The 13,964-nt window shown below is 49.7% G+C and overlaps 1 protein-coding gene across 2 annotated transcripts in view; it reads left to right on the top strand.

Moving 5' to 3' along the window:
• Nucleotides 1-13,964, top strand: part of GABRD (gamma-aminobutyric acid type A receptor subunit delta) — a 148,947-nt gene that overhangs the window by 73,528 nt on the left and 61,455 nt on the right. For both annotated transcript variants that reach the window (XM_069241002.1, XM_069241003.1), the window contains exons 2-3: nucleotides 4,367-4,479; nucleotides 6,255-6,322. In XM_069241002.1, the coding sequence (XP_069097103.1) occupies nucleotides 4,367-4,479; nucleotides 6,255-6,322 (181 nt within the window). The remainder of the gene's footprint in view (nucleotides 1-4,366; nucleotides 4,480-6,254; nucleotides 6,323-13,964) is intronic.

Genomic DNA, 13,964 nt, shown 5'->3' with positions numbered 1-13,964 from the left:
ACCGGTGATGCAGTTCTTTGGTGCCTGCGGTTGCAGGGGGAAGATTCCGTCGACCCACGGGAGATTTCTTCGGAGCTTCTAGTGCAGAGAGGAGGCAGACTACCCCCACAGCATGCACCACCAGGAAAACAGTTGAGAAGGCGGCAGGATCAGCGTTACAAGGTCGCAGTAGTCGTCTTTGCTACTTTGTTGCAGTTTTGCAGGCTTCCAGCGCGGTCAGCAGTCGATTCCTTGGCAGAAGGTGAAGAGAGAGATGCAGAGGAACTCTGATGAGCTCTTGCATTCGTTATCTAAAGAATTCCCCAAAGCAGAGACCCTAAATAGCCAGAAAAGGAGGTTTGGCTACTTAGGAGAGAGGATAGGCTAGCAACACCTGGAGGAGCCTATCAGAAGGAGTCTCTGACGTCACCTGCTGGCCCTGGCCACTCAGAGCAGTCCAGTGTGCCAGCAGAACCTCTGTTTCCAAGATGGCAGAGGTCTGGAGCACACTGGAGGAGCTCTGGGTACCTCCCAGGGGAGGTGCAGGTCAGGGGAGTGGTCACTCCCCTTTCCTTTGTCCAGTTTCACGCCAGAGCAGGGCTGGGGAATCCCTGAACCGGTGTAGACTGGCTTATGCAGAAATGGGCACCATCTGTGCCCATAAAAGCATTTCCAGAGGCTGGGAGAGGCTACTCCTCCCCAGCCCTAACACCTTTTTCCAAAGGGAGAGGGTGTAACACCCTCTCTCTGAGGAAGTCCTTTGTTCTGCCTTCCTGGGCCAAGCCTGGCTGGACCCCAGGAGGGCAGAAACCTGTCTGAGGGGTTGGCAGCAGCTGCAGTGAAACCCCAGGAAAGGCAGTTTGGCAGTACCCGGGTCTGTGCTAGAGACCCGGGGGATCATGGGATTGTCTCCCCAATACCAGGATGGCATTGGGAGGGCAATTCCATGATCTTAGACATGTTACATGGCCATGTTCGGAGTTACCATTGTGAAGTTATACATAGGTAGTGACCTATGTATAGTGCACGGGTGTAATGGTGTCCCCGCACTCACAAAGTCCGGGGAATTTGCCCTGAACAATGTGGGGACACCTTGGCTAGTGCCAGGGTGCCCACACACTAAGGGGGTCATTCCGACCCCGGCGGTCAAGGACCGCCGGGGCCGGGGATGCGGGAGCACCGCCAACAGGCTGGCGGTGCTCCTCAGAACAGGAAAACCGGCGGTCTCCCGCCGGTTTTCCGCTGTCCTGCAGAATCCTCCATGGCAGCGCAGCTTGCTGCGCCGCCATGGGGATTCTGACACCCCATACCGCCATCCTGTTCCTGGCGGGTCGCCCGCCAGGAACAGGATGGCGGTATGGGGTGTTGTGGGGCCCCTGGGGGCCCCTGCAGTGCCCATGCCAATGGCATGGGCACTGCAGGGGCCCCCGTAAGAGGGCCCCACTTTGTATTTCAGTGTCTGCTTTGCAGACACTGAAATACGTGACGGGTGCCACTGCACCCGTCGCACATACCCACTCCGCCGGCTCCATTCGGAGCCGGCTTCCTCGTGGGGAGGGGTTTCCCGCTGGGCTGGCGGGCGGCCTTCTGGAGGTCGCCCGCCAGCCCAGCGGGAAAGCCAGAATGGCCTCCGCGGTCTTTCGACCGCGGAGCGGCCATATGGCGGCTCCCTCCAGGCGGGCGGCTCCCGCCGCCCGCGGGGGTCAGAATGACCCCCTAAGTAACTTAGCACCCAACCTTTACCAGGTAAAGGTTAGACATATAGGTGACTTATAAGTTACTTAAGTGCAGTGGTAAATGGCTGTGAAATAACGTGGACGTTATTTCACTCAGGCTGCAGTGGCAGGCCTGTGTAAGAATTGTCAGAGCTCCCTATGGGTGGCAAAAGAAATGCTGCAGCCCATAGGGATCTCCTGGAACCCCAATACCCTGGGTACCTCAGTACCATATACTAGGGAATTATAAGGGTGTTCCAGCATGCCAATGTGAATTGGTGAAATTGGTCACTAGCCTGTTAGTGACAATTTGTACAGAGAGAGCATAACCACTGAGGTTCTGGTTAGCAGAGCCTCAGTGAGACAGTTAGGCATCACACAGGGAACACATACATATAGGTCACAAACTTATGAACACTGGGGTCCTGGCTAGCAGGGTCCCAGTGACACATAACAAACATACTGAAAACATAGGGTTTTCACTATGAGCACTGGGCCCTGGCTAGCAGGATCCCAGTGAGACAGTGAAAACACCCTGACATACACTCACAAACAGGCCAAAAGTGGGGGTAACAAGGCTAGAAAGAGGCTACTTTCTCACATCTACCCCACAAAATCTTTCAACCTGTGCATTAACACTTTCTCTCTTGTCTCTGGCTCATCACTGTCTCACCACAGTTTTCCTCTATACCACATCACATTTGTCTGCACCTTACAACTCTCTGTATTGTTTTCTCTTCCTAACAATTCTCTTTAAAATGCCTGTTTTTCTACGCATCTTCTTATTTTAAACCTTCTTCTACCTTACCATTTTTTGACTAATGTTCTCTCTGTCGCCGTTGTCTCTACCATGCAGACCTCTATTCTTTTCTAGCTACCTTATCTCTCTAGATGTGTACCCATGTAACTCTACCTCTCTCTGTCTTGACTTTTGTCTAAATCATCCCATTCTGCTGTACCTCATTCTCTAACTATCTATCTCTACCCATCGCTTCCTCTTTCGGCCTCTCTGTATCATTCTTTGTAGCTTCCTCACCTTTCGCTCTTTACCTTATGTTTCTCTGGCTTGTTTTGCTTAGAAGAATCAGAAGTGTCTGTGTAGTCAGAGTGATGTGTACATAGATAGATAAAAGGAGAGATAGGGCAAGGGAAGAGAATCAAGGACAACTTTGACAGATTTATCCAAGTTAAATGGCGCAGGTCTTTGATTCTCACCTCTGCAGCCAGAATGTCAGGAACTGAAGCAGGTACTATTTGTTTTCGAAAATCACCAATTAAAGGTACAGTTTCAAGCGCTATTTACTTATTTACAGTGGCCACTAAACACTTCAAAAATCTAGATCCAAGTGTAAACAGAAATGAGTTTCTCAATATCTAAGTTTCCTTTTGGTAATGTTTGGATGGAGCAAACTAAGCTACCTGTTGTTTTTGTGTGACCGGTTTCTGGAAGTTTTATTTATAATGCAATACTGTTCGGCAACATGAGGGCTTGCATTAACAGAAAATGAGTTCTAAATTCAAAGCTGCTCGAACAGCGCAGCCACATAAATACACAAGCTGGCACTAAACCTGATTTTCCTCTACACATTTCTCTTTCTTAACCCATTTCCCATCTCTCCCCTTTACACCCTGCACTTCTGCCAAGCCCTCATTTCCCCACCACATTGCTCATCTTTTCTATGCAAACACTGCTCTCCCTGTATCCACCCATCCGTTCTGTACCTAATTCCTTGCAATTGCCCTCTGTCAACCCATCCCTTCATTCCTTGCCTCCTTCCTCACCCTACTGGTCACACCCTGCACCTCCTGTCCAATCCCTCTTTTTATCCTACTCCTCTTCTCTTCTGTTCACAAACTGTCCTTTTACCTACAGCTCCCTTCCTTAACCTATTCCTCTTCTCTACCTTTACACTTTTACCTTTCTATACTCATCCCTCCTTTGTATCTCCCACTCCACCTCTGGAAGCAGCCAGCTCTTCATGCCCTCTACTCCACTCTTAGGAGCCTCATGCATGCATCGCCTGCGGCCTTCTGTCTTCTGTCCGAGACGGGACATGTTGTGCAGGGATGAGTAGGCTGGGAAAAGGGAAGGTGGCTTTGTGGTCCAAACTATCTTACAGATAATGCCCAACAGCTTCTTGTATATCTCAGTGAGACTTTTCCATGGCATCCCCTGCTCTCAGGCTCCTCTGTCCTAATTCCATTTTTGCCTTCTGGCCTCGTATATCCTGAGTTGCAGAGAAGAACGTTCTCTCTCTTATTTAGATGGTCAGCGGCGGGGCTAGCGGACTTCCTCTGTTTGCATGATGACCTTGTCCTGGTTGGGTGGAGTGCAGATGCTAAACAATGCGAGATGAGTCGAGGATTCCTGGGAAAAGTTTATCAGAATGCCCACCTTGTCACTGTCCCCTTGTGTGACCTCCTGTTCCCAACTTCAGCCCTAAGGCCCCCAGTACTGGATAGCAGCTGGGATCAGACAGTGAACAGCCATAGTGCTATATCTGCGTTGCAGGGGTTTTTGAAAGACATACTCGGACGTCACCGTACATACACCCATAGTGCAACGCACCCATGTTGGGATAACAGGGCGTGATGGGCAGAGATGACACACTCTAAGCCGACTGGACGCTCATGGCTGATACTCATGCATCCTCCTTTCTTCTCTTATTTAGCCTCGCCTCCGACATTGGCGATTACAACATCTCCAACACAGACATTTCCTGGCTGCCCAACCTGGACGACTTGATGAAGGGGTACGCGCGCAACTTCAGACCTGGAATTGGAGGTAAGAAATGAAAAGGGGTTTCTGCCATTCCTTTTTTATTCGTGATTCTCCTTCGGAGGGTCATTAAAACCGAACTAATAATAGAGTGGGTTAATATTTTACTGGAGGACCTGACAAAAGGGAGAAAACAAAACTAATAAGGTTTTTTTTGTTTAGTTCCTATTTTTCTGTATGATTTTTACTCTTATTGAGTGGTGCACTTGGGAGCATTGGACTTCCTATAGTGCGATAACGTGCTATTCCCTGTAGAATACATCCATCTGCATCCTTCCTCAGCTCCCCTCTTCACCCTTCCTCGCTCCCCCAAGGAGAGAGAAACAAAACTATTATGTGGTTCTACCAAGCCGTAGCTATTTCATTCAAAAACTTCCAGGAAGGAATGAAAAAAGCACTTACATAGACATTGGGTATGAGAATAAAGGAAGCAAGAGAAGGCAAAACTGCGCACAGACTGTACAGCAATTATTTCTTGAACTATACATTGAACGAGGTGCATTCACCCAGGATTCCTCATTCCAGTCAAAACCACTCCAGAATGCATTGTGTCAGGCCAGTCCTTTCTATATACATCCCCCGCAGGGGCAGGCACCCGGAGACAACAATTCACATTCCCACCCCCAAGGCTACCTGAAGAAATAATGTCATCAACATCCATTTCATGCAAGCTTTCCCTCTGTTTTACAGAGAGAAGGGACATACATGCAGTTTGATAGCAAATACAAAGGGCACCGCATAACGCTCCATCCCTGCTGGAGTATCTGTCACCAGGCGAAACCCCCTTCAGTATTCAACTCCTACTACTCAGGGATGGCAAAAAGGTCCCGGACCACTAGCAAGTCAGTCCTCCCTCCAGTCAGCCCGGTGACCCCAAAAATCAGGGCCCGGACAAGGGACCAAACCAGCAAATCCGTCCAATTTTTCAGGAACCCCTTCCCTTTGCTTAACATTCTGCCTTTGCTCTAGATGAAGGTGGGCAGGTTTCGGAAATTCATCTCCTGATGCAGGGTCCTTGGTCCCTGAGACATTTTGCAGCTGCGTGGTTGAGAGAAGAGTCTGATCATTCACACCACAACTCTTTTAATGTCTCCGTCCGTGGTGCACTCAAATTATGTCACTCTACCGTCACAAGAGTGACTCCGCTGCCAGCCACCTCCCAATTGCTCCTGGCACACTAATGGCAACCCTCTGGTACGTGGCCAGTGCACCTGGCTAAGCCACGAACCCTTCAAACGAAATAATTTTATGTGCATTTGCTTTACCAATTAAAGGTCCAGCCCCCCTCTACTCTGCCAATTTGACCTAACCTGTGATCCTTGACCTCTGGGGAGTTACTATAATTGAAGGTCTGAGAAGCAGGGCCAAAATGTGAAGAATAACCTGCCTGAATAACCGTTTTTCCACTTTCAGTAGGTGAAACGTCCCGGTGAATAACACTCGACCCCAGTGTTCCTGAGGATTTTGTTAATCCCGATGGGTTGGGGAATTCCCATTATCATTTACGTCGGAAACTCCAGGGCACTCGTAATGCGACCATAATAATTCAATAAGAAATTATAAAGAAGTTGAATTTAAGCTGAAACCAAAATCAGAGTGAGTGAATGACTTTGACCCAGTGGTCACTAAACAAGAGAGCAATTTTTTAAACAAAACACTACAGCTTCTGAAGCATTACAGCTTCAGTGTCTGCCCCTGACCACGTGATTCTTCCTTTCTTTTTCTTACTCTTTCTGTGTTGCGTCTCTGTTTGATGCTTTATCTTTTGCTTCTCCTTCTAGGCCCTCCCGTGAGCGTTGCTCTTGACATCGAAGTCGCCAGCATTGATCACATCTCAGAAGCCAACATGGTAAAGTCCTTCTGTTTGCAGGAAGTGTCTGCTATCAAAATCTGCAAAGGGGATAGAAGTGGCATGTGAAAGAGACCTCGGCTTTCCAGAAATCGGTTTAAACTGACGATCACTGACAAATCCCTGCCAGTGCTGTCTAATCAGCAGACTCTGTTTTACTGGGGTCACTGATTTTTTCACATGCCTGCACATGCCCAGACGTGACATTGGAGGGGCAAAAAACAAGTTTTATTTTTTATTCGGGAAGTTAAAAAACAAAGTCAATACAATGATGCAAAAGAGAAGGGTTTGTTTTGATTAGATTTACTTAGGCCCATATTTATTCTCTGTTTGCGCCGGATTTGCGTCATTTGTTTTTACGCAAATACGGCGCAAACTTAACTCCATATTTATATTTTGGCGCTAGACATGTCTAGTGCCAAAATATTGGAGTTAACGACTTTTTTTGCCCGGGCAAAACTACTTTGCGTCAATGAGATGCAAGGTAGGTGTTCCCGGGCAAAAAATGTCTCAAAGGCCCTAGCGCCCTATTTATCCTCCTGTGCAAAAATCACGCTCGGAGGAGGAGGGCCTAAAATAATGGCGCCAATCCTGCTTAGTGCCATTATTTAACGCCTGGGTATGGGGCAGATCTCCATGGTCAGAGACCATGGAAATTGCCCAGAGGTGCCCTTCCCTGTCCCCAGGGACACCCCCACCCACCCTTACCCACACCAGGAGGTCACCTACGGATGGGGGACCCATCCGAAGGTAAGTCCGTGTGAGTATTGTTTTTTGTCCAACGCTGCTCTGGGGCCCTGACTTGGGGCACCCTGCATGGCGCTGGCCCCAGTGGCCATGCCCAGGAGACATTCGTCCCCTTGGCATGGCCATTGGGGTGGTGGGCATGGCTCCTGTCTTTACTGAGGCAGGAGCCATGTCCATGGGGCTTGTGTGCCAGAAAATGGCGCTACACTGCTTAGAGGTATTTTATTTTGCCTCTAAACAGTGTAGCACCATAATTTGGCGCACAAACCCCAGTTCCCCCTACGCCTCCCCGGCCCTGTTTGCATTCTTTACAAGGACGCTAACAGGGCCTTAGCAATGGCTAGTGCCATTCCATAAATATGGTGCCCGGCCCGTGTCATGGAATGACGCTAGCTGGCGATATACTTTTTGTCACAAACCTGCGCTAACGCAGGTTTGTGGCAAAAAGTATAAATCTGTCTCTTAGTGCTTATAAGTATCAGCCTTCCATGATTTAAAACCAGTTGTCTAGCAAAGGTGCTGTGGGCCAGCGTGGAAGCGGGCATCTAACATCCCTGGGTCCCAGTGCTACTACACCTGCTGCATAATTGATTGTTACGCCCCTGTGTGAAACTGACACCAGACTCCACTAAACTGATTTAATGATAGACTCAAACAATTAGAGTTCTGCACAGAAGGCAAGATTTTTTACCTCCTGTCTTAATTTAAGCATCCTTTATGTCTACCTTTGGACAGTCAGTTAAGACCCGTATACAGATCGCTTCTCAGAAGACATTTTCACCACTTCCTGAAATTCAAGCCAATCATGCCATAGGAATATTGATTGCGTGAGCAGTCCTAATTCGACACTGTTTTGGTTCACACTGACGACATGTCTCATTTTGATATCAGAAATAAACACCACTTTGGAGCCGTGCTCACAATTGTGGGAGGAACAGAGGGATTGTAAAGTTTTAACTACAGTGGTATCCTGTGATATCCCTCCTTTAAAACTCAAATTATCAACAATGTCAATAAATCTTCTGGTAGTTTAAGCGCCACAAGGGCAAAGCCTTTGTTGCATTCACTTGACTCCTTGACTGCACTCAAGTGCGCTCACTCTCACTAAGTATATACAAAGAAGTATTTATAATGCTTTTAAATTCATTCTATAGATAGATAGATAGATAGATAGATAGATACAAAGTTGCCAGAAAGCAAATGGTAATAAATGCAAGTTTTGCACCCACTAAACCCCATATTGTCATTCACAAGAAATAGAAAATAAAAAAATAAAAATAGGTAATCCTAAAGACAATTTTTTATGTTGAACGTGTGTCAAAAAGTGCTTTTTTATTGTGCAACCTTCCAAGTAGCTTGCCTTCAGCACAAGTTCTCATTGCAATCCTTGTTCCTTGGCGGTTTCTTTTCTAATTAACATGTTTTAACATAAGTAGTCTCAAAAAGTGTCATCTCAAAAGCTACTGAATTAGAGAATATCACAAAAAGGCTTGCAAGTCAACTCAACCCTGCGCCATCCACAGAAGAGTAAACACTGTCTGCCTCTGTTGTTCCTAGTTCTCTCCCATCTCGCTGCCACCTAGATAACACATTTGGAATATAGTCTCATCCATGTATAAACACAGAAGATACCGAACATACTCTGAACACCCAGTCCAAGTATAAGTCTCAGAATCCATATAGTGAGGGTGTGTAGACACCAAATGAAGTCCGAATCTTTTATTGGTATGTAACTCAATCAAAATATTCAAAGTTTAACAGTTTCTTTCCACAACAGCCAACATGTGTTTCATCACATCTGTGAGTTTTCAAGGCTAGTCAATCGTAAAAAAATAGTTGAATACTAAGAAATGAAGCAGCACCAGCTTAACAGTCAGCTCAGTCGGGCGCTCCAGGACCCCAGAAATCTCCCACCCCACCAACTCCAAGCAGGGACACACCACCGGGCATTCCCAGGCTACATGCAGAAGGTTTACCTACGGATGGCCATATTTCGGATATCCAAAAGGCGTCTCCAGACACGTGCTGTAGTTGCAATGGGGATAAGTATGTCATATGGAAGTAATTGATTTGCACCATCCGGAGGCACGCACATATAGCCAGTTCTCTAGATGCAAGGTATGCTTCCCTCCAGTCGTCCTCATCCAGTTCTACCACCCAGGCCATCCACCTATCTCACAGCATGGCAAGGCCGTCAGGGGCATTAGTAAGCAATGAGCGGTAAATCTGAGTAATGTCTCCCTTCCTCAGGCAGCTTATAAGTAGTTTAGCCTCAAGAGGGCTACAATCCGGAAGGGACAAATTAGGTGACAGGAAGGTCTGTAGAGTGTGGCACAACGGGAGGAAGCAGATGAACTGGGTATTGGCCAGGAAGTATTGGACGCTCAGCTGCTGGAAAGACATCAAGTGGTCACCGTTGTGACACTTCCCCCAGGCGGGTAATCCCAATATTGTCCCACTGCCTGAAGCCCCCCAGCTGAGACACCTGTCGCAGCCACGTGCCCTGCCAGAAAGGCATCAGTTTGGTAAGATATGGGGCACCAGGTGTGAGCTGAACATCTTATAATATTCAATGGTATACCCATCGGGGCCAGAGGGTTTTCACCGATTAAAGATCTGAGATGGCTTCATCCACCTCCTCCTCCTCTGTCAAGGGTAGATCCAACTCTTTAGCTAAAAAGGATGGAATGGAGGGCAGTGGGATATCCCCACGAATGGGGGTGAAGCGAAGCTGGGGAACATGTTCATAAAGACCCTTTTAATAGGAGGCAAAGGTGCGGACGATCGCCAGCAGATCCTACTGCAGAGAACCTGCCCAATCCCTGATGAGAGGGATCACCCGGGCCGACACGTCGCAAGTCGCCAACCAATACAGCAGCTTCCCGTCTTATCCCCCAGCTCATACACTTTCTGCATCAAAGCCTGCCAGCATTGTCTAGCCTGCACAAGGGACACATGTCAAAGCTCTGTGCTCAAGAGCACCAGCTGCCTCCTCAGCTCTGACCTGTCCAACCACAGAACCAGATGTTCCAGGTCCGTTATTCTACTCGCCCACCAAGTTATACATTGAGACTGCAGAGCTTCTCGCCGTCTCACATATCCTTTAATGATTCCCCTGAGGGAAGGTTTACCAGCAGCCCATAGGACCACTGCCAACAACACTGACCCAGAATTCACCTGAAATAATTCCATAGTTCCTGGTCTATGAATTCTACACAATCAGGATCAAGTACCATGCGCTAAAATGCCACACCGGGTGCCGAGTTTGTAAGGGGGTGTCCCATCTCATAAGGAGGGGGGCGTGGTCAGAGATAACAAAGGCGAGAATCTGGACTGATGTTGAGGCCATGATGACCCCTGCTGGGAGCCACAATAGGTGTATCTGAGCCTCTGTGTGATGGGCCACAGATTGGTGGGTGAACACTCTCGATTGCGAGTGACATGAACGATACGTGTCCCAGGGTCCCAGGGAGTCCACCCATGCTGACAAGCATGTCGATCCGGACCACCGGCCAGGGCGAGGGTCAGAAGAGGTGTCTCAGGTAGGGTCAGGGACTGCATTAAAGTCGCCCCCTATTACTGTAGTCCCCTGCTGGAGGGTCAACAGTAGGGTCTGCAGCTTTGCCAAACAGGTATGCAGCATCTGCAGAGGAACATAACAGGAGACCAGGTTGACTTGCTTACCGGCCATTCGGCCTTCTATGCCAATATACCTCCCCTGAGGGTCTGCATGGATCTTGGCTACCAACATGGGTAAGGATTTATGGGGCATAAGGGGTACCTTCCCCGAGCTTCTGGAAAAACCAGCATGGTACAACTGATCGTAGCCAAAACAGCCCAGAAAAGCATGCTGGATATCCACCAGATGGGTCTCCTGCAGGAGTACAACACTGCAGCGATACCTTTTTATATATATCGCTGGGCGGCTGATCTCTTAATGCCGTCTAGAAGACCGTTGACATTCCAAGAGAGTATCACAAGCATGGCGATAGGTTGCATATGAGTGGTGGGCTCGGCTGAGCCCAATCGTAAGACCGGGGCCACCGTGGGCGTGGGCCACCCTAGGAAGACAGGATCATCATATTGTCAAATAAGGCACTCACTGTGAATGCAGCTAACCTGAAAAGCAAACAGTTAAAGAAAACATACCAGCATAGCGCAACACCCCCTGAGCCCCCACAACACCTTAACCCCATTCTTCTACCCCTGAAGAATCCGTCGCCCCTACCCAATGCATTTTTCAGTGACCAGCAACCTAAAACAACTCAGTTTGGGGGAGAGGAGGTCTCTCAGCCAAATCATGCCTTAGATATGGCTATGTCTCCTGACAGCAGCGGATTGTTCAGCAAAAACCCGGGCCACGAGTACCGCTCCAGACCTAGCGGTCCCAGGCAGACGTCTTGCAGTCCTGCCCAGGTCCCAGCTGCCAGGTCACACCCCGTCGGACCAGTATTCAATGCGTGTGATCATTCCAAGGGATCCAGCATCTCCTCCGGTGAAACAAAGAGTGCGGAGGTAGCCGCCAAGTCAGCATCCAAGCCCATCTCCCTCGGCCAGGCAAGGCTCCCCACGATCAGCGCTTGATTTCTATAAGCCTGAGCTCTTCTTCCGTGACTGGGCTGGCAGGGAGATTCCTCCAGTGCCCGCAGGACCTTTCTCTAGCCCCTCTTTCCGCTCTAGGGTCTGCAAGGTGCGCTTTTCTGCCACCCACTTCCACACCCACCCTGGAGTCTAAAAAAAGTATGTGGTAGATAAAAAAATTACTTTAAGGTGGGCTGGGAAGAGAAGCATGCATCAAAGGTTCAGTGCCCGTAGTTTCTGCTTAGCGGCCTAGAAGGATCTGCATTTTTGCTACACTGCTCTAGAATAGTCTGGGAATATCAGAATTCTAGAGTTCTGGTGGCAGAGATCCAGCTGGACCCTGGCCTCTCATAGGATTGCATCATGATCCCTAAAGTTCAGGATCTTCAAGATCATCAAGAGAGATTGAGCACCCACAGGTGGCCGGCGTGCCAGGGAGCAATGTGCCCGTTCTATATTAAAGGTGGAGAGAGCTTCTCTGTGGGCACCCAGGAGCAAACCATGTCTTAAGGGCCATGGCTAGGTTGTTGTGCCGTGCCTGGTTCTCCACATCTTCCGCTCGCTCAAGCATTATGGCCACGAGGATGTAATTTTCAAGACCTGATTTTTTAGGGTAGCCAGGTCATCCTCCGTTGTAGAGATGCGCGTCCCCACCTCGGTGACCCTCCCCGTCACTCTTTGCAAGTCCTGACAGATTAGTGAGAGGTCTACTTGGAGTTCATTGACTTTATGTTCCACAGCCTCCCTTGAGTCCTGGATCACCTTAAGGATGGCGGTGAGGTCCGCCTGCAGCGAGGAGGGCCCCAGAGGAGCACCAGTCACTCCCACTGTGTGGTCCACAGGGGGAGCAGGGAAAGTTTATTAGTTCATCTTTGTCTGTGCCAACGTGGTCGGTGATGGCCTGGTCCATCCCATCTCAAGGTGACTGCGCCTTCCGAGGGCCACAGGGATGGACGCTAGCAGGCCCAACCTACAGCGGTTAGATGCCAGTTGGAGCCAGTACCAGACCAAGGCTAGCCCAGGGGACCACCATCAGTCGTCCACCCCCTAACTGAGGTGCACACCCAGCAGCCCACCCCAATGCCTCTGCACCAGGCTGAGGGGGTATGGACAAGGGGATACACACCTAATTCCCTCTAGGCCCGGGCCTCAGGTACGTGTCATCACCCCCAGGCCAAACACAAGGCTTGCACCCCCATAATAGCTCCCTGGGGGGTTGAAGATCAGCAGGTTACTGTCTGACCAAGGCAATCCAGTCACGAGAGGAGGGGGAGACACAACTCCTAGATAACTCATCCACCCAGGCCCCAGTCTCCCCAACAGGTTCACATCAAAACCCCCGGCCGATGCCAAGGGCCTCCTGCATGCAGTTCAGGTAGGATCCCCATTCGATCCTCAAAGCAGACAAGCCCTGCATCCTTTCTCCAGATGCTCTCCTCTGCACGGCTCTCCCCGTCAGGGGGCTGCACATCTGTGCTCGCCGCAGGCAGTCCCCCACCGCTGGTTCTAGTGACCGAAGGGCTCAACCTGGTGCCGGCAGCCCACAAGGAGGGGGGTAGGGCCAGCAGATGACCCCCATCGGTGGGAGGGATGGGGTAGGGTGCAGATGTAGCAAAGCCCCAGCAGAGCAGCAGGCCCTGTCCGGCCGCCCCCCTTCTCACTTTCAGTCCACCGTCGCCGTGTCCTTACCTGCTTCTGCCAGGCAGGATCAAGTCCCCAGATCCCCCGGCCAGGGCCACCAAGTGATGTGCATGCCGACATGCACACAGCGGAGCCCCTGACTCCAAGATCATCTTGGGCTGGTCTTAGGTGGCGCCCACCATCTTGAAGTCAGGCGGGCTCCACAGGCAGATGTGTTGCGCCAGTTTGGTAGCCCCCTGGCCCAAAATACTCGGTTTCGGGCCCCCCTCTGACACCCTCGGTCGCCCTGGTGTCTCAGGTGTCCACCAGGATCCACACTGTCAGATATAAGGTCTGCCGGATGCAGGGGAACGCAGAGCCTCACTAAAACGAGGCTGCCAAGCTGGCCTACGTGGCCATGCCCTCCGCATTTGGTTAGTGTTATAGAACCACTAGTACCAGTATAGCTTGTCAGAGCATGTTACATTGCTCATACTTTACACAGTCAATGAATCACAGGTGTATAAGTAAGTGTATAAGAAATGTTACATAAGACAGAGGACTACAAGGTGCAGGGGGCACATGCCATCCATACTGGTACGCTGCATAGTTTAAAAGCACTTGGCCTGCGAAAGCATAACCTCAGAATTTAAAGTGTAGCACCATAGTTGGGGTGCTCTTTAATAATAAGAAT

This window comes from Pleurodeles waltl, chromosome 6 (genome assembly GCF_031143425.1).
Source record: "Pleurodeles waltl isolate 20211129_DDA chromosome 6, aPleWal1.hap1.20221129, whole genome shotgun sequence".
In the NCBI taxonomy this organism is placed as follows: domain Eukaryota; kingdom Metazoa; phylum Chordata; class Amphibia; order Caudata; family Salamandridae; genus Pleurodeles; species Pleurodeles waltl.
This window is presented reverse-complemented; position numbering and strand designations above follow the sequence as displayed.